The sequence below is a fragment of the Equus przewalskii genome, chromosome 8 (genome assembly GCF_037783145.1).
Source record: "Equus przewalskii isolate Varuska chromosome 8, EquPr2, whole genome shotgun sequence".
NCBI lineage: Eukaryota > Metazoa > Chordata > Mammalia > Perissodactyla > Equidae > Equus > Equus przewalskii.
Window position 1 is genome coordinate 42,291,645 of NC_091838.1, and position 25,602 is coordinate 42,317,246.

The 25,602-nt window shown below is 36.9% G+C and overlaps 1 protein-coding gene across 5 annotated transcripts in view; it reads right to left on the reverse strand.

Moving 5' to 3' along the window:
* Positions 1-237: 237 nt before the first annotated feature.
* The window catches only part of RAD54B (RAD54 homolog B), a 127,303-nt gene continuing 101,938 nt past the window's right edge, over positions 238-25,602 (reverse strand). For 3 of the 5 annotated variants that reach the window (XM_070630667.1, XM_070630664.1, XM_070630669.1), the window contains 4 exons: positions 11,737-11,998; positions 10,158-10,224; positions 9,769-9,969; positions 238-5,938 (listed from right to left, as the gene is read on the reverse strand). In XM_070630667.1, the coding sequence (XP_070486768.1) occupies positions 5,721-5,938; positions 9,769-9,969; positions 10,158-10,224; positions 11,737-11,998 (748 nt within the window). In that variant the 3' untranslated portion in view covers positions 238-5,720. Of the gene's footprint in view, positions 5,939-6,598; positions 6,682-9,768; positions 9,970-10,157; positions 10,225-11,736; positions 11,999-25,602 lie in introns of all 5 variants that reach the window. The other 2 variants (XM_070630668.1, XM_070630665.1) reach the window with 1 other exon arrangement.

Genomic DNA, 25,602 nt, shown 5'->3' on the forward strand with positions numbered 1-25,602 from the left:
GCTATATACCTATAGATGCTATAAAAACATTATTTCAGAGCTGAGTACCTCAGACTAGATCATTTACATGTCAATGGAAAAACGTTTTACTAAGTTTTCAGATGACTCTCATCAGTTACAGTATTAGAATTGATTAACAAATATAAATAAGATAGATTTTACCAATGAGACCAAAAACAGGCTTACAAAAACAAGTAAAGCATTAATAAAAAAAAAATCAACTACAAAATCAACTGGTTATTTTCCTTTAAATTTTAATATATTAAAATTAAACACAACTGATATATTAATGGAAGCTGACAATGAACAAAAACTTGTCCCACTTCAGACTTGTCATAGTCCCACTCATCAAGAAACCATGATTTGTACAAAATTTATAAACGTAATAGTAATGCCTTTATATTACACTGTTATGATATTATGCCAAGAAAATGTTTCATTAACATTACTGTATAAAATTTTACTAGGACAAATATATATTATAGAAAAACATCATACATCTGTACAGAATAGATGATTCCAATCCCCTTTGCTAATAAAGCTGATAGTTTCATATGGACAATATTGCTCAGTTCCTGGTACGCCATGGGCTCAGAAATAATATTTGGGGTCAGATACTCATGGTGCTGAAACAAGAGAAGCTAATAAGTGTCTGGCCTTGGGCAGCCTCTCTGAGCCTCAGTAGGACCATGTAATTTTTATTCCTGGTGTGTATTTATGTCAATATTTCTAAAAATACTGGGCACAGGACATCTGCTCATTTTGCATCACGGTCTAGATTACTGGTGCCCTATAAATAGTAAATCAAGAGAATTATCTATTATTTCACAGCTGTTTAAAACAGCAACAATAAGAAAGCCATAGTTTCCTACTTTGATTCCTTGCCAGCAATCCCTGCCAGCTCCAACTCTCCAATAAAGACCTATCAGCGTACTTTAAAGAGTAGTTGTTTCCTCAACAAAATTAATAAGCTGAAGACAATATGACTGATCATAAGTAGTGCCTGGGTTACACCTCTAATATAGGAGGTTTAAGTCTCTTAAAGCCCTGTTAGAACCAGTAACTGACATGAGTGTATTTAACTCTCTGACCTTGAGCACTAGTTAAGACAGTAGTAAACCATTAAATGGATGGATAGGCTGTCGGGAAGTTGAGTTCTGCAGATCAGAGCTGCTCACATTTTAATTCATCATTAGTGAGTCAGTCTTAATGAGAACATGATTAAAATGTATTTACATTGTCATTTAGAGCAAGAACATTTTCACGTGAAGATGTGTCAAAGGTCTATTTGTGTAATTATAAATGAATTATGTGTGTGACTCAATTGTTATTGCCCTTTGCACCGACAGCTTTGGTCAGCTCATGCAGCAGACTGATAGAAATCATGGAAGCAAAAAGGGACGTCTGTATGCTGCAAGAAGGCAAGAAAAAATTGCTGGCTCTGCTTTCTTCAGTGTCCAGCACAGCTCTATGCTCAGCAGTTAGCTTAAAAAATACCTTAAAACTGAGATCTATGAGCAAAGAATCTGATCATGGCAGTTAAAGAAGAAAAAGAGGTAAAGTACCTCATTCGTTCATTCTCCTACTTAAAAGCAGCTGTTTTGTGCCAGAGACCATCCAAGGTCCTGAGATACTAGGATAAAATAAAAGATAATATCCCTGTCCTCGAAGAATTTAGCCTATGGGAGAGGGAGCCAGGTAAATAAGCAATTACAGACAATAAGTTAAGTACTACAAAGCAGAGCTATGGACTGGGAGTACAGAAAAGGGAAAAAAGAAGGGAATTCTTATAAATTGAGCATCTGCCACAGAAAAGGTGCTATACATCTGCAAGCCAAATGTTAACTGGCTACCCTTTAACCGTTGGATTAATTGAGTTTGAACTCTCACAAATCCCTGGCCTGTTAGAATCCAAAGCCTTCCTCAGTTCCCAAGGGTTTACCATCATCTGCTTCTCAACCTCTGGGCTCCTGTGTCATGCATGCTGCCTTTGTCCCATGTCACATGGATCCCCGCAGGAAACTCAGCGTCTATTCTGAAATTTCAGCAAGATTTCACAGTGGGGGACAGAGGAAGGCAGAGTTGCTTCCCACATTACTTACAAACAATCAAATGGAGAACAACCGTAATTCAAATACCCTCCCTGGTTCCCATCACTAGGAGTCTCTCTTACCTAACCCAGTCCCAGCATCCCTCCATATTCTCATTTTTCTCTCTCCTCACCCTTCCCTCTCAAACTGCCTCCAAAATGCCAAATTTTTCTCCCTCTATAACACTTTAACACCAAGCAATACCCAAGGTCTTGAGAGGCTCACTCAAGTTTTAATAGGGTGTTTTTCCAAACAAAGACTAAGAGGAATTCTGATGCAAGCAACCAAGATAATATTTCTCTACCTCATTAGCCATATATTATTTCATTCAAGTTTTGCAACTACCCTTGGACATATCGTTGAACAGATGGGGAAACTCAGTTCATCTAAGACAACACTAACTCTATCTCGTACATTAATAATGCACACAAGGCACTCAGCATTTAGAAGACAGTAATAAACACTTATAATAAATGTTAGCCATTATTATTTGTATCACTATGAGATTTAGTTGTTTTGTCTTTTTTCTAGCTACGTTTACTACCTAGGTAATATCATCCAATCTTTTGACTTTATTAAATACCACCTATATGCTGACAAATCCCAAATGTATCTCCAGCCTTGACTAATGCTTCTGAACTCATCTCATATACCAAACTGCTTATTTGACCTCTCCACCGGATATCTAATAGGCATATCAAACTGGATATAATCAAAACTGTAACAATTCACTGCTACCACTTGGGCTAAATCACCAACACCTGTTGACTGGATTATTGCAATAGACTCCTGATTTCATTGCTTCCACTCCACGTTCCATCACAGTCTATTCTCATCACAAGCAACTCAGATCATGTCTTTCCTTGGCTCAAATTCCAACGGTTTTCCATCTGCCTCAGAGTAAAAGTGAAAGCTCTCAAAATGGTCTTCAATGCCCCATTACATTTGCTCTCCCCCACCACCATCACCTCTTTGACCTCATCTTTTACCATCTTCTTAGTCTCTCCACAATGGCCTCTGGCTGTTTCTCAAACACGTTCATCTGTCTCAAGACCTTTGCGCTTGAGATTCCTTCTGTCTCGTACATTTTTCCCAGAGAATGTTATGGTTCTCAATCCCTCACTTTTTTTAGGTCTCTGCATAAATCCACCCCATATAAACAGCAATCCCCTGGGGCTGGCCCTGTGGAGTAGTGTTTAAGTTGGGTGTGCTCCACTTTGGCAACCCAGGTTCACAAGCTCTGATCCTGGGCATGGACCTACACCCTAGTCAGCCATGCTGTGGCAGAGACCCACATTCAAAATACAGGAAGATTAGCAAAGATGTTAGCTCAGAGAGAATCTTCCTCGGGGAAAAATAAAAAAATCAATGCCCGTCTCCACTTTGTTTAATACTTCCCTTATTCTGCTTATCTTTCTTCATAGCACTTATCATCATGTGCCATATTACATATGTGTATATGTATATACAAATGATATATAATATGTATGTATATGGTGCCAAAATGAAAGCACCACGAGGACAAAGGCTTTGCCTGTTTTATTCATTGTTGTATGCATGACCCCTAGAACAATGTCTGACATGTACTAGGTACTCAACAAATATTTGTGGAATGACAAATGAATTTAATCATTTAATCAAAATTTAACGAAGGCAACAGTCTCAAGAAGGAAGTGTTCACCACTACCTGATGTGAACAGAGGTCAAGATAAATATTGAAAAGAGTTCACTGTATTTGTCAACTAGCCTGTCACTGGGATAGAGGCCTTGAGTGTTGGGGGATAGAGGCCAACAGCTTTGGGTTGACAGTGACCAGAAAGTGGGAAAGGGAGACATTAAGAATAGTACTCTCTTGAAAATGGATAGTGGTGATGGTTGCACAATATCATGAACGTAAAAATAGTAATTCATTTTGGCATGCTCTATTTTTTAAATATGGCATAAAGCAAAACATACTTTCTTTTAACTTTCATATTATCACCTCATTCCATTAAATGATTATTCTGCCAACAAGTATTTATACTTGGATGCCATCAATTATAGTTATTAAAATGTTTTTCCTCAGTAATTCCCCTGTGGATAGTGTCTTAGGTCAGGTTCCCTGGAAACCAGACTGAGGCAGATTTGCATGCAGGTAGTTTGTTGGGAAGTGCTCTTAGGAACAACAACTGTAACAGAGGGAGAGAAGCAGGACTGGACAGAGAGAAGCTGGACTGCAAGGAAGCTGCAACAAAGGCCTGGAGCTCTGGAGCTGAAATGGTCCTTTAGAGTTGTCCCAAACTGAGGCAAGGGAGCTGGGTCTTTCTACCTTGCATCAACAAATCACTGCATGCCAGCCAGCCTCCGGGGGGAGCGTAACCCTAGGTGAGGCAGCTCCTTTCAGCCGAGGGTTATTTTTAGGGAGAGATTTGGCCATGAGTGGTCCTAGGCAACTCTCCCGGCAGCTGAGGGAAATGAGCATTGTGGTCCTGAAGAGGGCAAGCTGGGCCACACACTCTAACATCCACTATAGTTAAGACAGACAATAAAGGTGCTAGTCCCTTATCATTTTTTTTAAAGGATTTTACACCTGAGAATAACATGATGCAAGATATATACTGAAAGAAGTTTCGTATGTAAAGCTTCCTGTATGGGGCCTATACAAAGGGCCAAGAAACACCAATTTTGCTTATTATTAGTTGACTACTTCCTCACTGACAAATTTGATCCCAAACTGCCTGTTCATGAATCCTATATATGTACAACTGCTCAGGTAAGGCACTACAAATCTAAAGAATTCAGATTTGATGATATATAATTGAGTCTTTATTCAACACCTCAAGACGATGTGCAGTCTAAAAGAAATTTTCCTAAATGGAAGTAAAAGCTGATTACAGAAGCCTCAACTGGAGATTAAAAGAGTAACTCCTTTTTCTTTGCAGACTTCAGTCTTCTAAAGCTTGCTTTGCATATTAAAACTCTCTTTTTAATGTCAAAAATTACTACAGACAACTCCTGACATGATGGTGGTTGAACCACGATTCAATATACAAACAATGTCTGGCAGACCTAGGTTTACAGACTGCATGTCAGTCTCCCACGAGTCTGAGGTCCCAAAGGAGGAACTAGTGCCTTGAAGCGTCTAAGAATCCTTCATCTGCTGCCCCACCGACTGACCCTTCTCACTCAAACTGCCCTGCAGCAACTGTTCGATCCAACATCTTCATTTGCGATCCTAGTCTCCCTTGAGCTGTACTTTAAATTTATCAGGTTTTTCAACTGTCTCACAGATCTATGTCTAATATTCCTAATCAGATTCGATTTCCCAAAGACAGAGACTAGGTATTTTACCTTTTTATATTCCTTATGAAACTTCTTTAGTAGGTACTTAATAAAGGTGCATTAACTATTGAATTATTAATAAACAATTATAGAATAACAGAAGTATGTCTTTAATGTTTCAAATTTAAGAATATACACAAAACTTTAAACAACTCAAACCGTTTTCCTTATTGTATCAAAACTATGATACATTTGCAACAACCTATAGTATAATTAAAATGATTCTATTAGTTTTCAAAAATTACATTTAATTACTATGTTAATATTTTTATAAAGGAGAGTAAGGGCATGTCATAAAGTAACCTCTCATTATATAGCAGTAGTTTGATTGGTTATATTCTGAAAAAAGAATGACACATTTTCTCTTATTCTTTCAAGAAAAGGATCTGTAAGACTTAAATGATCTCCAGAAAAATGCTTCCATTGCTTCAGCTGTGCCATGGAGAGAGGTTTCAGGGAGTGAGACTTCTGTGGATGTGGACCAAGCTGACAACTTCTAGAGATAGGGAATTTTTCCAATGCATCACCTGAAATAAGTAAAACAATGAGAAACTCCTTAGACCAATTAATACTGTACTATATACAATACTTTTTTTACTTTATAAGTTTATGTGATTTACTACATTTGATCACTATAGTTCAAGTTAAAGTAATTCAATTAATTCATTCCTTCTACAAATATTTATAAATTATTTACTACATGCTGATTTAAGCACTGGGGACAAGAATGATGAACAAAAATAGGCATGGTCTCTGATTTCAAGGACCTCATGGTCTTGTGGGAGAGATACATTAAATGAATAATCATCCAGAGATGTATTACAGGTCTACAATTCCTATCTAAAGCCTTTGAGGCCAGATATGTTTCCAAATTCAGAATATAACTGGAACAATCTGGGACAGCACTCCATAATTAAACTCATTATTATTCTGCAACAATTCAAATGAACAGTCTTATGAAATAGGTTAAAGATTATTGATAAGTTCACATCAATTCAGCTAAGGTTTCTGCCACCAAATAAGTTTGTTGCAATTTTATGAAAAAAAAAAAAAAACTTTTGGTCTTTCAAACTTTCTGGATTTCAAAATTGAAGATAAGGGACTGTCAAGCTGTATTACAAACAGAGGTTAAGAGTACGAAGTTAAGATACAGGGGACTATGAGAACATATAACAAGAGAAGCTGACCTGTTTTATTAAGATCTGAAGGATGAGAAGGCAAGAACTAGATGGTGAAGAGAGGCACAGCTTTCCAGGAGGACTTACAAAGGCTGTGAAAGAGAAGAGACATTTGGCACAGTTGAGGAACTGATAGGAGCCTAATGCAATTAGAGCAAAGGCCAAGAATAATGCAAGAAGAGAAGTTGAGTAATGTTAGGTGAAGCACCCTTTCAAGAGCTAAATTATGCAAAACACTGTAAGCAAATCAAGAATAGCAGAGGATGGTAGTTATCTACTAAATCCATTTCCCTTTCCTCCAGGACATTTAGCCACATTTCCCAGCCTCCGTTACAGTTAGATGCAGCTCAGCAACAATCTTCCTCCCAAAAAAAAAAAGAATTCTTAAAATTTTTTTTTCTGTTTTTTTTTTTGGTGAGGGAGATTTGCCCTGAGCTAACATCTGTGCCAATCTTCCTCTATTTTGGATGTGGGTTGCCTCCACAGCATGGCTGACAGTGGAGTAAGTCTGCACCCAGGATCTGAACCAGCAAACCTGGGCTGCCAAAGCAGAGCATGTGGAACTTTAACCACTTGGCCACAGGGCCAGCTTATATTCTTTTTAAATTTTATCACAACTAAAAAAAATTAAGTCTTTCCTCAATATCATCAAAATCCTGTCAATGTTCAACATCATTGACGTTTTAAGAGAAGAGATGACAAGAATGCTTTGAGAATCCAGACAACAGTAGAATGACACCCTGAAAGTACAGACCAAAAAAAAGCCTATCAACTAGAATTGTACATCCAGCAAAGACAGCATTTCAGAGAAAGAAAAAACACGTAAACTTTGAAAAATCAAAGATTGACAGAGTTAACCACTAACAGGCCCTTGTTGGAAAAAAAAAACAGAACACAAAAAGACAGTAGAAACAAACCAAAATATGTCAATGATTATAATAAAGGTTAATAGACTAAATGCTCTAGTTAAAAGAGAACACCAGACTGGATAAAAAAGCCAGAGTAATATATTAATTTAAGACAAAATGAAAGCAAAAGGCATTTAGAGATAAAGTAATCACTACATCATAATAAAATAAACAAGAAAAAAAAACTTCACAAAGAAGATACAAAATATATAAAGCCAAAATTGGTTAACAGCAAGAATAAGAAGAAACTGACAAATTCATTGTCATATTGCAAGATTTTAACGTATTTCTTTCAATAACAGATATGTGTAACAAAGAGGTTAGGTTATTAATAGAAAAATAGGCAAATGATATGAGCAAATGGTTCACATAAAGAAATATAGTTCTTAAACATAGGAAAATATACTCAATTTCAACTTCACTCATAAGAGAAAACTAGACCAACATATTAATTTTTTACTATCAGACTGGCAAAAATCCAAACATTTGATAATCTACTAAACAGGCAAAGCTGTGAGGAAATAGCCATTTTAGCATAATATTAGTGGGGTATATATGATACAGCCCTCAATGGAGGGCATTTTAGCAATGTCTATCAAAACTACAAATGCACATATTCTCTGACCCAGTAACACTGATAATTTACCTTATAGATATATTTGAACATTGGGGAAAGATGTATGACTAAAGATGTACACTGACTGGAAAGAATCTAACTGTACATCGTGGGGTCAAATAAATTATGGAATATCCATACAATGGAGGATTATATAGCTGAGGGAAAAAAGAACGAGGAAACTCTTTCTATAACGACATGGAAAGATCTGAAGATACACTATAAAGTGAAGAAGGTACAGAACTATACATATGCTACAATACCCTTTATTGGGGGGGAAAACTGGGCAAGAATATATATTCGGAGTTCCTTGCACATGCATAAAAATACATCTAGAAGGATACACAAAAAACTAATAATGGTTTCTTAGGGGATAGTAGGGCTAGAAATTAGGCAGATGAGGGTATGGTGGGAAGAAGAGTTTTCACTATATGTATTCTATATTTTTAAATAGTTGAGCCATGTAAATATATTACGAATTTATAAGTTAAATTAGTAAATTTTTAAATCTGTAAAATAAGAAAAAATTGATTTGGTAACAGAAAATTTGGCTAACATAGCAGAACTCTAAGTAATTAAGAGAATATACATGATTTTCATGCACAAAAGAAACATTTACAAAGTGACCACATCCCAGGCCACACATCAGGTCTCTATAGTTACCAAAGAAACAGTATCATGCAGACCACATTTCTGACTACAGCACAGTAGCCAGAATTCAATAACAAAAACGAAAATACATTTTAAAAGATACTTCTAAATATCTCGTGAATTAAAGAAGAAATCACAATGGAAAATACAAAATATTCACAGCTGAATAATAAAAAGACTGTATATCAAAGTTACGAGCTTAAAGGAAAATTCATAGCCTTAAATATTTTTAGAAAAGAAGACTGAAAATGTTAAGCTAAGCATTCAACTTGAAAAATAAGAAAAAGAACATTAGATAAATACAAGGAAAGAGTAAGAGAAGGATGAGAGCAGAAATTAATAAAATGGAAAAAACATAACAGAGAGGATGAAATGCTGATTTATATAAAATATAAATTCTTCCATGTCAGTCTTGTACAGTCTAACATCTTAAACCCATCTCAGTGCAGTTTATCAAGTGACTTCCAACTACTGGACATTGGTTGCTCCAGTCCCAGTCCTGACCCAGTTCCTGTCTGAGTGGTGCTAACTCCGGGGGGTTGATGTTGTCAGCTCCCTTGAGCAGTACGAGCAGTTCATCAAGTGCTGAGAGGTACGGTGGCCCACGCTAACTGCCTTAGAAAGCATGACCCCATCATGAATGAGGTCTATGCAAAATAAACAGACAGTAGGATTATTCTGTCAAGTGTATGCTAAAAACAGAAATAAGGATTAAAAACATTTTTCTAATTCTAAAGCCATTATACTAGGACTTGAAAGATTTTCCCAAATAAGTTAAATTTTTCACAACTGATTTCAGAAATAAGCAGCTAAGTTGAGAGAACTAATAGGTTCTAATTAATATTTTCTCAAATATCCATCAGACAGTTGTTCTATGACCTGAGGTAAAAAGAAAACTAACGCATGCAAATGAAAAATATTTTAGTTTTTCTGTATTTAAATATTTTCAACTGGTAAAGAGAGACAAATTAACTTTACCCTTGTAACAGAATTATACAACTAACCTGTATGATCTTTTCCTCCTGTACATTCACAGTCAAGCAGGTCATGAGTAACACAATGTGAACTTTCATGTAATGTGAATAAATTCTTAAGTTCCTCTACCGAAAACTGAGTATGTTCAGATGTCTTGGTTAGGTCTACAACTGCCCCAGAAAGATCTTGCTTACTGATCTGCCTTTGATAGATCTTTTCTTCTATTGTACCTGAAGAGAAAAGATTCATTAGATCTCCCTCAGATCTTTATGTCTGTTATTTTCATAGGATAAAACATGTTTATTAGCATACTAGTTAACAAAATAGCAATATTTTTGATATTGAAGCACAGATTAACAAAAAAAACTTTTAATTATTCAAAAGAAATACATTTTTTGTCACACTGAAGGGTTATTACCTGTGGTTAGAAGTCTGTAAATATGTACAGGATGTTTCTGACCATCTCTCCATACTCTAGACATTGCCTATAGCAAATAAATGAGAATTCTGAGAGTACAGTAAAAACTAATAGCTCTTTCCACATAAGCAATTTGCATTAATATATTCAAGATTAAGAAGTCTAGATTTTACTTATAGCTTTAAAAAATAAAGTGGAGGCATGTCCAAGCATTCCCCACTTCATATCTTTTTCCTGGGAAGAAAGGGATGGATGAAGACTCACTGTGGTATTGTAAAATAACTGCCACGCAACTGTGAGAGAGTCTATGTGCATCAAAGAATGGGACAGTGAGTTTGGACAGCAAGAATGCAAAGAACCAAGTATAGCATGGGCATAGAGGGTTTATTCCCAATCTAAGTAGCTAATGATTCACCCCTAAAGAATCCCTAGGATACCAGCAATCAAGTCAGGCTCTAGGAAGATCCCTGTGGTTTCAGAATTTATTGATGATACTGTACAGTAAAAGGTTGATGTTCAAAGCCTGCACATTCCAAAGAATTGTCTGGTCTTCAACCAAGTCCTGGAAAATAAACTCTAAGCTCTTGGAATATCCTGCCTTATAAGAACATCTTAGTTTACCTGGGGCTTTGGGCCACACCCGATAGCTTATGGTAACAATGTGATTTTGGGAGGGCCTTGGGCCCATTTGACCTCTGGAGGGGTTGGAGACTGAGCAACTAGTCAGTTGCTTGAGTACTCCATATCTACATGACCAACCTCCAAGAAAAACTCTGGACGCCAAGGCTCAAGTGAACTTCTCTGGTTGACAATATTCCATATGTGTTGTCTCTCATCAATGCTGGGAGAATTAAGTGTTATCCATACAACTCCAGAGTGAGAAGACAACTGGAAGCTTGTGTCTGGTCTCTTCTGGACTCCGCCCTATGTGCCTTTTTTACCTTTGCTGATTTTAGTCTGTATCTGTCCACTGTAATAAACTGTAACTAGGAGCATAGCTGTTTTCCTCAGTTCTGTGAGTCCTTCCAGTGAATCATCAAACCTGAGGGTTGTCTTCAAGTCCCCTAACACAGATACCAAATGAGATGCAAATCTATAGGTAGGAATCTCAACACACCTAAAGATGGACTACATTCTGAAGAAAACCAAAGGCTTCTTCTGAAATATTTTCTTAAATAAGCTAATATTACATCTTTACCATACCTTGCACAAACAGTGATCATAGCATCTATAACACTTTTTTGTCTTCCCCTGATTGTCATGAACACCCTGAAGGCACATCTGTGCAGTGAATTAGAGCTTGGAGACGCAGAGATTTGGGTTTGAATCCTTGCTCTGCCTCTTACAAGCTAATATGATCTAGAACAAGCTTCCATATATTCATCTGAAAAATAGGGTTAATAATATCCACACCTGTAGGACTACTGCCAAGATTAAATAGACGTAAAGCACTTAGCAGAGTGCTTGATACAAAATAAGGGCTCAATATGAAACATCATCATCATCTTCATATCCCCAGAAGGCACTGTATCCCCAATAGGCATTCTATAATGTTTACTTAATGCATAAATAGTCCTACCTGGATATCAGTGGCTGGATTCCAATCAATATCATAGAGAATTAAGTGAGATCCTCCAATAAGGTTAAGTCCCACACCACCAGCTTTTGAGCTTAACAAAAAAATAAAATCAGAAGAGTATTTACTATTAAAGCTATCAACAATTTGCTGCCTTTGAGAGACTGGTGTTTGTCCATCAAGTCTTGTATAAGCATATCCATGACGCTTGCATACTTCTTGTAAAATATTCAAGGTTTGTGTGTAGTTGGATACCAACACCACCCTGTCAATCAAAAAGAAAGATTTTTTATATACAACTTAAAAGCAATATTAGATTTTTTTAATTGAAGGAAAATACCACAATAATATTATCACTTATATTTACAAAACATGCAACAATGACCTTGTACAATTAAAACACAGGTTCTCCTTCAAATTCAATTTTATAGTCAATATCTAAGAGATTTCCAGTATTAAGATAGTGGAGTAAAGACCTTTCTGCTTTCTTTACCTCTCTGAATTCACACTGAAAACAGCAGGAGAATGAGAAACAGAAATACAAACTCTATCTTCAATAAAACAAGGAGACATTCATATGTGAAAACAAGGAGTTATGGAATGGTGAACTGCTTATGAGTACAGAGAAAGTGAAAGCCAAGTGCCCAAAGAGGGAGATTCCAATAAGAAACAGTGCAGGTTCATTCACATCGTAGAATCTTGTTAAAGCCTCTCAGAAGTAAGGAGTTTAGACTGGAGCTATTGCAAGAGCACTGGTAAACAGAACCCAGGCCCTCCTCCTCTATAACCAGTGGACTTTTCTTTCTCAACTAGAATGTTTATGCTCTGGAGAAAGTAAACTAAAGAAACTTAACCAGGGCACTCTAGAAGGCAGGGATACAGTGACAAATCAAAATGAAAGTCTGGGGGCCAGGCCGGTGGCGCAGCGGTTAAGTTCGCACGTTACACTTCGGTGGCCCAGGGTTCGCCAGTTCGGATCCCGGGTGCGGACATGGCACCACTTGGTAAAGCCATGCTGTGGTAGGCATCCCACATATAAAGTAGAGGAAGATGGGCATGGATATTAGCTCAGGGCCAGCAAAACGAGGAGGATTGGCAGCAGTTAGCTCAGGGCTAATCTTCCTCAAAAAAAAAAACCCACAAAATGAAAGTCTGCATACCGGATGGTAAGATCTCAGTCCCTTTTTCTGCCAACTCATGTAATACCAGCAGGTAGGCATCCCTCTCACATCCTATCCCAAGAAAGATATTATTGGAAGAGTCATCTCTGGAATAATTTGAATGACCCCAGAGAAAAGGTCCACAGATAGGGAGTCCCCAGATAAAAAAGCCAGCTCGTTGTCTGATTACCCAGTGAGGGCCACCAGTCAATAAGCCCTGTCCATGCACACAGAGTGTGCCTTACTCACTGCCTCACTCTTAAATACGCATGGACACCAAGGATCACCAGCTTTTTGAGGTGAGCCTCCAACATGAAAATAGAAACCCAAACAAAAAAACAGAAAAGAAGAAACCTGAATAAAACAAAGCAACCAAGGAAACAGAAGATGACTTTAAGAAAATTAATATCCTCAAATAAGAGATAGCATTCATAGGAAGAGTAGGCAATAAAAAAGAACAATCAAGAAGAAGAAAAATATCTTACAAATTTAAAATGATAGCCAAAATAAACATTTAATAGGGGATATGGAGTATAATAATACGAGAGTTTGCCAGGAAATAGATTAAGAAGGAAAAATGATGAGCAATAGGAAAAAAAGAAACCAAAGGAATGAGAGAATCGATCCATGAGGCTCAACATCTGACTGACAGAAATTCCAAAGAAAACAAGAGAAAGAAATTGTTTTGAGAGAGAGAAAAATTTCCCAGACATGGGGTCTTCAGATTAAAAGGACCTACTAAAACATTCCCAGCATGATAAATGAAAACATGATCCATATTAAGGCACATCAAGATTATAATTCAAAAGGTAAGGAATGAAGAAAGGTTGCTAGAGCTTTCATCAAGAAAAAATAAGTTACATGCAAAGAACGGAAATCAGAAAGACATGAGACTTCTCAAAAGCAACTCTGAAAGTTAGAAGACATATAAAGCAATCCCTTCAAAACTCTAAGAGAATACTGTTTCAATTTAGAATTTTATAACTATGCAAGTTGTCAGTCAAGTGCCAGGGTAGAATAAAGACAGTTTCAGACAAGCAAGAAGTCAAAAAGATTTACCTCCCATCTTCTCTTTCTTAGGAAGTTACTGTAGGCAGTGCTATAGCAAAATGTGAAAGCCAGAAACAGGAGATTCAACACAGAAGAGAAGAAAAAGGAATTTCTAGGTAATGGTTATACAAAGTCCCAGGATGACAGCCATGTAACAAGAATTAGAGAACAATCAGTTCAAATTGTAACAGGAGGGCAGAAGACTCCAAAAGAGAAGGCAAAGAAAATACAAACACACTTAAAGACTGATAGGAAAAATGTACTGAAAGGTACTGAAAGTTATAGGAAGACTTTGTAATATTCATAAAGAACAAAGCAATGAGAGGAAGGGTAAAAAAGCAATCAATACCTCAAAGAGGGGGAAAAGTTGTTCAAGAAAGGAAATGTAATCATGGCAAGATATCTGACTTAGCAGTGGACAACAATTTGTCATAATAACAGAAGTATTAAATATTAATTTAACCAGAATTCAGTGTAACTCTCTTGGAAGGATGGAAAGTGAGGGGAGATAGAAGAGTGCTAAGTTCTCATGAATCATAAAAGAAAGTCATTAGATAATGTCAAAAATGGATGAGATGAGTGATGTCAACAAGATGGACTAGAAAGCGCCAGGTCCACTATGGAAACATTGAATAATCAACTGACAACTGACTAAAATAACTTATAGGAGCTCTGGAAATTAGTCAAAGATTTAGCAAACAAGCAAATGCTCAATCAAGAAAAAGCCACATTAAAACAATAGGAAATTTCATGGTGCTTTTACTCACCCTGGTCCTACCCTCTCCCAGTGTGGCTTGGTTTGGAGAATGTGGTAGCCTGATCCACTGTTCCCTTTGGTGAACCAGAAAGAACCGAATTTACAAGATCTAACCTATCTGTAGGCTACCTGAGGGATTGGTCTCTGTGACATCTAACTCAGAGTTCAGATGACTGAAAGCAGCAGGGATCTCAGGCTAGGCGCAGACACAGGAAGCAGTGGGCATGGCTAGTGAAAAACACAGGGGACTACAGACCATCAGGCTTTGATTGATTGAGGAATACAAAAGGAAAAATAAGGACCTACAAGAAACAGGGGTGAGGCTCTTAGGGGAATTAATAAATTTAAAAGCAGCCAGGTATACAGAGGAATTAGGAAAAAGCACATGCACATGCCCGGGGAAGACGTATGCCTGGAACAGGCCTTAAGCCATCAATCCAGGCAGATTAGTGAAGGTCTTCCACACACAGAGCCAGTCTCTGAAAACATTAGGAGAGATGGCCAGTTTACCAAATGCCCAAGTGTCAACAAAAGATGGATCATAAGGCATATAAACAAAGAGGAAAATAGGGCCCATACAAAGGAATAAAATAAATCTCCAGACACTGTCCGGGAAAAAAGCACAGGCTTATGAGAAAAAGTATAAAACAACTGTCTTAAACACGCTCAAAGAGCTAAAGGAAAACATGGACAAAGAATTGAAGAAAATTGGGGAAATGATATATGAACAAAATGAGAATATGAACAAAAAGATAGAAATGATAAAATAAGAATCAAGCAGGAGTGACGTCAATAACATGGCAGAGTGAGCTGTTCCCTTTGTCTCCTCCACTTCAAACTACAACTAAACGGACATTCATTGATCAGGAGAGGATACTCACACAACAAATCAGAACGCCTGAGAGACTTGCACAGCTATACATCTGAAGGTGGATGGACTAACCCCTGGGGAGATGGTAGAGATAGGTGAGCACTCTCCGGCCCCCAGGCAGCCCTGTACATGCACGGGACTGCTCTCTCAGCTGGAACACTCATAGCACCCTTGCAGCCCCCAGGGTGGGAGCACAACTCAGCGCAACTGCAGGAACAGGTGACTGCAGACCTGAGCCCATATGTGATCGCTTCCCCATCAGGTGGGAGAGCCCACAGTGCCATGCAGTCCACAGGGAGCAGATAAGGCGTGGATCCAGTAGGGAGGCCCCATGCACCAAACACAATGGCTGGTGCAACCTAGGAGCAGACAGTGGCAGTTCTGCTCACCCAGGCAAATGAGCTCCAAGATGTCACAAATGCCCATAGTACTGTTGTGACCCCAAAGGGGGGTATGCAACTTGGCCGGACTAAGGGAGCAGGCAGCAGCAGCCCTGAGTCCCCATGTGATTGCTCTCTCTCTCTCTCTCTCTCCCTCTCTCTCTCATCCAATGGCAGAGCCCACAGTCCCTGTGGTCACAGGAGTGGCTCTGGCTTGGAACCAGTGGAGAGGACCCATCCACAAAGCACAACAGCTGGTGCAACCTAGGAGGAAACAGTGGCAGATCTGCACACCCAAGCAAACGAGCTTCCGGCTGCCGCGAATGCCCATTGTACTACTTCAGCCCCAAAGGGGGGAGCATGTCACAGCGGGACTGTGGGAGCAGGCAGTGGCAGCCCTGAGCCCCTGCATAATTGTTTTCCCGTTCAGTGGGAAAGCCCATAGGACTGCTGTGGTCCCAAGGAGTGACCTAGGCTTGGACAGGCACAGCTGACAGAGATCATGGTGGGCTCAGAATATACAGCTCCTGGCCCCCAACTCATGGCAGTTGGTGGAACCTGAAACCAGATACTATCACTATGCAATGGCACAAATTCATTCCATCAAGTAGTAAGAAGAAATATATTAATAATCCAGACCAGAAAGAAAAAGACAAACACTCAGAAATCACTCTTGAAGGCACAGGAATCTATAATATAAACAACAGAGAATTAGAAATAGCTATCATAAAAAAACTCAATGAGTGACAAGGGAAGTCAGAAAGACAGTTCAATGAAATAGGGAACAAAATTAATGAACAGAGGGAATTCTTCACAAAAGAGATTAAAACTATAAAGAAAAACCAATCAGAAATGCTGCTGATGAAAAACACAATGGAAAAGATAAAGAAAAATTTGGAGTCCTTAAATAACACAGCTGATATTACGGAGGATAGAATTAGCAATGTAGATGACAGGAATACAGAAATGTTTCAGATGGAGGAGGTGAGAGAACTAAGACTTTTTTAAAAAAGATGAAGAAATTCTCTGAGAAATATTCAACTCAATTAGGAAATGCAACATAAGGATTATAGGTATTCAAGAGGGAGAAGTGAGGGAGAAAGACACAGAAAGCTTGTTCAAAGAAATAATAGCTGAGAACTTCTGACACCTGGGTAAGGAGCTGGAATTACATGTAAATAAAGCCAATAGAACTCCTAACTACATCAATGTAAAAAGAACTTCTCCAAGGCAGATATTAGTAAAACCAGCAAAAGTCAATGACAAAGAGACAATATTAAGGACAGCAAGGCAGAAAAAAATAACCTATGAAGGAATCACTATCAGGCTTCCAGTGGATTTTTCAGCAGAAACCTTACAGGCTAGGAGAGGGTGGAATAACATATTCAAAATTCTGAAAGACAAAAACTTTCAGCCAAGAATGCTCTATCCAGTGAAAATATCCTTCAGATATGATGGAGAAATAAAAACTTTCCCAGACAAACAAAAGCTGAGGGAGTTCATTGCCACAAGACTCCCCCTACAAGATATGATCAAGAAGGCCCTCGTACCTGAAAAAAAGAAAAAAGAAGAAAGGGGTTACAGAGCCTTGAGGCAGGAGATAAATATGCAGCAAAATCAAAAAATTGTAACTCACTATCAGGAGAGATTAGCAAACTCTTAATCATAATTCTAATGATAAAGGGAAGGCAAACATCAAAAATAAATACAATCACTTCATTTTAACTACTAACTCACAACACAAAATGTAATAAGTTGTGACAACAACAACTTAGAAGGGGACGAGGAAAAGGATGGAACTGGCTTAGACTAAGGGAATAACATGCTATCAGGAAATGGACTATCTCATCTATGAGATCTTTTATACAAACCACATGGTAACCACTAAACAAAAAATCAGAACAGAGACACAAGTGATAAATAATGAGAAAATCATCATAGAGCCACAAAACTGAATTGGCAGCCAGAAATTCATCAGATGAGAAAAAAGGGAAATATAGAACAAGCAGAAAACAAGTAATAAAATGGCAGCATTGAGCCCTCACATACCAATAATCACTCTAAATGTAAATGGATTGAATTCTCCAATCAAAAGACACAGAGCGGCTAGATGGATTTAAAAACAAGGCCCAACAATATGCTGCCTCCAGCAAACACACCTCAACTCTAAAGACAAACACAGGCCTAGAGTGAAGGGATGAAAGATGATATTCCAAGTTAATGGCAAACAAAAGAAATCAGGTGTTGTCATACTTAAATCAGACAAAGCAGACTTCAAGATAAAAAAGACAATGAGAGACTAAGAGGGGCAGTATATAATGATAAAAGGGACACTCCACCAAGAGGACATAACACTTATAGATATATATGCACCTAACACAGGAGCACTGAAGTACATAAAGCAACTATTAATTGACCTAAAAGGAAACATTAACAGCAACACAATAATAGTAGGGGACCTTAACACCTCACTTTCAACAATGGTTAGATCAACCAGATAGAAAGTCAACAAGGAAATAGTGGAACTAAATGAAAAACTAGACCAGATGGACTTAATAGATATATATATATAACACTCCATCAAAAATCAATAAAATACACATTCTTCTCAAGTGCACACAGAACATTCTCGAAGATAGAACACATGTTGGGACACAAGGCAAGCCTCAATAAATTTAAGAAGATTGAAATCATATCAAGCATCTTTTCCAAGCATGATGCTATGAAACCAGTAATCAACTACAAGAGAAAAGCTGGAAAAGTGACAAAGATGTGGAGACTAAACAATATGCTACTGAACAGCCAGTGGGTCATTGAAGAAATTAAAGGAGAAATCAAAGACTATCTGGAGACAAATGAAAATGAAAATAGAGATCTTGTCAAGATGGCAGCATAGGCAGGCTCTGAATTCACCTCCTCCCATGAACACAACCAGGTTACAGCTATTCTTGGAAAAATTACCCCAGATAGGGAACTGAAAACTGAATAAGCCATAAGGCTATCAGTGGACTTCTCAGCCAAAACTCTACAGGCTAGAAGAGACTGGCATGACTTATTTAAAGTGCTTAAAGGAAAAAACCTACAGCCAAGACTACTCTATCCAGCAAGGTTATCATTCAGAATGGAGAGATAAAGAGTTTCCCAGACAAGCAAAAATTAAAGGAGTTTATCACCAAGAAACGAGTTCTACAAGAAATGCTGAAGGGACTTATTTAAGTGGGAAAGAGAAGATCACAAATAGGGATAAGAAAATTCTTAAAAAAAAAAAAAAAGGCAATAAAACCATTGATAAAGGGAAAAATACAGTAAAGGTAGCAGATAAACCACCTATGAAGACATTATGAAGGTTAAAAGACAAAAGTACTAAAATTACCTATTTCAACGTTAAGAGGGTAATGGATAGAAACACACAAAATAAGAGATTAGATATGATTTCAAAAACATAAAATGTGGGAAGAGGAGAGTAAAAGAGTAGAGCTTTTAGAAAGAGGTCTATCTAAAGAGACTATAAACTCAATATAGATCGCTAAAATCCTCTACAAAATACTAGCAAATCAAATACAACAATACATTGAAAAGATCATACACCATGATCAAGTGGGATTTAATCCAAGGACGCAGGGATGGTTCGACATCTGCAAATCAATCAACGTGATACATCACATTAACAAAATGAAGAATAAAAATAAAATAATAAAATAAAAATCACATGATCATCTCAATGAATGCAGAGAAAGCATTTGACAAGATACAGCAATCATTTATGATAAAAACTCTAAATAAAATGGGTATAAAAGAAAAATACCTCAACATAATAAAGACCATATGTGACAAACCCACAGACAATATCATTCTCAGTGGAGCAAAACTGAAAGCTATCCCTCTAAGAATAAAGTGAACAAGGATGTCCATTTTCAACGCTCTTATTTAACATAGTATTGGAAGTCCTTGCCAGAGCAATCAGGCAAGAAAAAGAAATAAAAGGGATCCAAATTGGAAAAGAAGTGACACTGTCACTATTTGCAGATAACATGATTTTACACAAAGAAAACCCTAAAGAATCCACTAAAAAACTTTTAGAAATAGTAAACAAATACAGTCAAGTTGCAGGATGCAAAATCAATATACAAAAATTAGTTGCGTTTCTATACAATAACAATGAAGTAGCAGAAAGAGAAATTAAGAATACAATCCCATTTACAATTGTAACAAAAAGAATAAAATACGTAGGAATAAACTTAACCAAAAGGTAAAAGATCTGTACACCAAAAACTATAAAACACTGTTGAAAGAAACTGAAGAAGACACAAAGAAATGGAAAGATATTCCGTGCTCTTGGACTGGAAGAATTATCATAGTTAAAACGTCCATACTTCCTAAAGCAATCTACAGATTCAATGCAATCCCTATCAAAGTTCCAACAACAATTTTTCACAGAAATAGAACAAAGAATCCTAAAATTTATATGGAACAATAAAAGACCCCAAATAGCCAAAGGAATCCTGAGGAAAAAGAACAAAGCTGGAGGTATCACACTCCCTAATTTCAAAATCAAAAGTAACCAAAACAGCATGGTCCTGGCACAAAAACAGACACACAGATCAGTGGAACAGAATCGAAAGCCCAGAAATAAACCCACAGATATATGGACAGCTAATTTTTGACAATGGAGCCAAGAGCATACAATAGAGAAAGGAGTCTCTTCAATAAATGGTGTTGGGAAAACTGGACAGCCACATGCAAAAGAATGAAAGTAGACCATTATCTTACACCATGCACAAAAATAAACTCAAAATGGATCAAAGACTTGAATGTAAGACCTGAAACCATGAAACTTCTGGAAGAAAACATAGGCACTATGCTCTTTGACATCAGCCTTAGCAGCATTTTTTTCAAATACAATGTCTGACCAGGCAAGGGAAAGGATAGAAGAAATAAACAAATGGGACTACATCAAACTAAAAAGCTTCTGCACAGCAAAGGAAACCATCCACAAAACAAAAAGACAATCTAACAATTGTGAGAAGATATTTGCAAACCATATATCAGATAAGGTGTTAATATCCAAAATATACAAAGAACTCATATGTCTCAACAACAAAAAAACCAACAACCCAATTAAAAAATGGACAAAAGATCTGAACAGAGATTTCTCCAAAGAAAATATACAGATGGCGAATAGGCACATGAAAAGATGTTCAACATCATTAACTATCAGAGAAATGCAAATCAAAACTATAATGAGATATCACCTCACTCTGGTCAGAACAGCTATATTTAACAAGATAGGAAACAATAAGTGTTGGAGAGGATGTGGAGAGAAGGGAACTCTCGTACACTGCTGGTTGGAGTGCAAACTTGTGCAGCCACTATGCAGAACAGTATGGAGATTTCTCAAAAAGTTAAAAATAGAAATACCATAGGATCCAGCTATCCCACTACTGGGTATCTATCCAAAGAACTTGAAATCAATGATCCAAAGAGATTTATGCACCCTTATGTTCATAGCAGCACAATTCACAATAGCCAGGATGTGGAAACAACCCAAGTGCCCTTCTGGGGATGAATGGATAAAGAAGATGTGGCAATATACATACAATGGAATACATAAAAAAGGACAAAATTGTCCCACTTGCAATGACATGGATGGACCTGGAGGGTGTGATGTTAGGCAAAATAAGCCAGAGAGATTAAGACAAATACCACATGACTTCACTCATATATGGAAGATAACAAATATGTGGATAAAGAGAATAGACTAGTGGTTACCAGAAGGGAAGGGGGTTGGGGGGTGGGAGAAAGGGTCAAAGGGGCACATATGTATGGTGACGGATGAAAATTAGACTACTGGGGGTGAGCACGATGAAGAGTATTCAGCAATTGATAAACAATAATGTACACCCAAAATTACACAATATTATAAACCATTACAATCCCAATAAAATTACTTTAAAAAGTGAAATAAAATAAAAAATTTAAAGATTAAATAAATAAAAGAAAATGAAAACACACCATACCAACTCATTTGGGACACAGCAAAAGTGGTCCTAAGAGGTAAATTCAGAGCAATACAGGCCCATCTTAACAAACAAGAAAAGTCTCAAATAGGCAATCTTAAACTACACCTAACAGAACTAGAAAAAGAAGAAACAAAGCCCAAAGTCAACAGAAGGAAAGCAATAATAAAATTAGATCAGAAATAAACGAAATTGAAACAAACAAAAAAAAACAGTAGAAAGGATCAATGAAACTAAGAGCTGGTTCTTTAAGAAGATAAACAAAATTGGCAAATATTTAGCCAGACTCACTAAGAAAAAAAGAGAGAAGGCTCAAATAAACAAAATTAAAAATGAAAGAGAAGAAATTACAACAGATACCACAGAAATAAAAAGGATTATGAAAAAATACTATGAAAAACTATATGCCAACAAAGTGGACAATCTAGAAGAAATGGATAAATTCTTAGACTCATACAACCTCCCAAAACTGAGCCAAGAAGAAATAGAGAATCAGAACAGATTGGGAGACATTAATCAAAAATCTCCCAAAGAATAAAAGTCCAGGACCAGATGGCTTCTCTGGAGAATTGTACCAAACATTCAAAGAAGACATAGTACCTATCCTTCTCAAACTATTCCAGAAAATTGAGGAAGATGGAGCACTTCCTAACACATTCTACGAGGTCAACATTACCCTGATCCCAAAACCAGACAAGGACAACACAAAGAAGGAAAACTACAGGCCAATATCGCTGCTGAATGCAGATGCAAAAATCCTCAACAAAATATTGGCAAACCAAATACAGCAATCCATCAAAAGGATCACACACCATGATCAAGTGGGTTTTATCCCAGAGACACACGGATGGTTCAACATCCACAAATCAATCAATGTGATATACCACATTAAGAAAATGAGGAATAAAAATCACATGATCATCTCAATACATGCTGAGAAAGCATTTGACAAGATTCAACATCCATTTATGATAAAAACTATCAAGAAAATGGGCATGGAAGGAAAGTACCCCAACATAATAAAGGCGATATATGATAAACCACAGCCAACATCATACTCAATGGGGAAAAACTGAAAGCCATCCTTCTCAGAACAGGAACAAGACAAGGGTGTCCACTCTCACCACTCTTATTCAACATAGTACTGGAGGTTTTGGCCAGAGCAATTAGGCAGGAAAAAGAAATAAAAGGTATCCAAATTGGAAAGGAAGAAGTAAAACTCTTGCTACTTGCAGACAACATGATTTTATATAGAGAAAACCCTAAAGTATCCATTGGAAAACTGTTAGAAATAATCAACAACTACAGCAGAGTTGCAAGGTACAAAATCAACTTACAAAAATCAGTGGCACTTCTATACTCTGATAATGAGCTAACAGAAAGAGAACTCAAGGATACAATCCCATTTACAACCACAATAAAAAGAATAAAATATCCAAGAATAAATTTAACCAAGGAAGTGAAAGACCTATACAATGAAAACTATAAGACACTATTAAAAGAAATCGATGATGACATAAGGAAATGGAAAGATATTCCACACACATGGGTTGGAAGAATAACTATAGTTAAAATGTCCATACTTCCTAAAGCAATCTACAGATTCAATGCAATCCCAATCAAAATCCCAATGACATTCTTCACAGAAATAGAACAAAGAATCCTAAAACTCATATGGGGCAACAAAAGACCCCAAATAGCTAAAGCAATACTGAGAAAAAAGAACAAGACTTGGAGGCATCACAATTCCTGACTTCAAAATGTACTACAAAGCTATAGTAATCAAAGCAGCATGGTTCTGGTATAAAAACAGCTGCACAGATCAATGGAACAGAAATGAAAGCCCAGAAATAAAACCACACATCAACAGACAGGTAATCTTCAACAAAGGAGCCAAGAACATACAATGGAGAAAAGAAAGTCTCCTCAATAAATCGTATTGGGAAAACTGGACAGCCACATGCAAAAGAGTGCAAGAAGATCATTATCTTTTGCCATACGCAAAAATTAACTCAAAATAGATTAAAGACTTGAAGGTAAGACATGAAACTATGAAATTTCTATAAGAAAATATAGGCAGTACACTCTTTGACATCATTCTTAGAAGGATCTTTTCAAATACTATGTCTACTCAGACAAGGGAAGAAAAAATAAACAAATGGGACTTCATCAGACTAAAGAGCTTCTGCAAGGCAAAGCAAACTATGAACAAAACAAAAAGACAACTTACCAACTTGGAGAAAATATTTGTAAATCATACATCCGACAAGGGGTTAATTTCCAACTCACACAACTGAACAAAAAAACAAACAACCTGATCAAAAAATGGACAGAGGATATGAACAGACATTTTTCCAAAGAAGATATACAGATGCCTAACAGCCACATGAAAAGATGCTCAAGATGAGTAATCATCAAGGAAAAGCAAATCAAAACTACCCTAAGATATCACCTTACACCCATGAGAATGGCTATAATCACTAAGACAAAATATAACAAACGTTGGAGAGGATGTGGAGAAAACGAAACCCTCATACACTGCTGGCAAGAATGCAAACTGGTGCAGCCACTATGGAAAACAGTAAGGAGATTTCTCAAAAAATTAAAAATAGAAATACCTTATGACCCAGCTATTCCACTACTGTGTATTTATCCAAAGAACCTGAAATCAACAAGTCAAAGAGACTCATGCATCCCTATGTTCAGTGCAGCATTATTCACAATAGCCAAGACATGGAAGCAACCCAAGTGCCCATGGACTGATGAGTAGATAAGGAAGATATGGTGTATATATATACAATGGAATATTACTCAGCCGTAAAAAAGACAAAATCATCCTATTTGCAATGACATGGATGGAACTTGAGGGTACTATGTTAAGCGAGTTAAGCCACACAGAGAAATACAAACACGATATGATTTCACTCATACATGGAAGATAAACAAATACATGGACAAAGAGATCAAATTAGTGGTTACCAGAGGGGAAAGGAGTTGGGAGGTCAGCATGAGGGATAAAGAGGCACATATATATGGTGACAGACAAATAATAATGTACAACTGAAATTTCTCAATGTCATAAACTATTATGACCTAAGTAAAATAAAAAGAAGAACTAAACAGATATTTGAGAGTTGAAAACATAGATGAGACAAGAGATAGCAGTATAAGCACATGATCTGGCAATCCGGTGATTGACTCTGAGAAACACGACACAAAGGGGGAGAGATGGAACCATGGACTGCTGTCTTATAATAAGCCTTTTAACACTTAAAAAAAATAAAACTATAAACAATAATATAAGGTAAAAACTAAAACCAATATTTATTATAATAGCTAAAGTTTTATAATTAAGTAAAAAATAAAAAATAGATGAAGAATATTTCCTATAAATTTTATAGCTAGTGGGATAATTATTAGCACTAGTAATTTTTAAAATAAAGCAATTTTAACAGTTATAATTTTCTTAATTATCTATGCTAATGAGGTAAGGATAATCCCCCCAAAATTTATATTTGTATTCCTGTATCAATTACCTTTTGCTATACAACAAACTACCCCAAACAAAACTCAGTGGCTTAAAACAACAGCCATTTATTTATTTTTTTTCCAAAGATTTTACTTTATTTTTTCC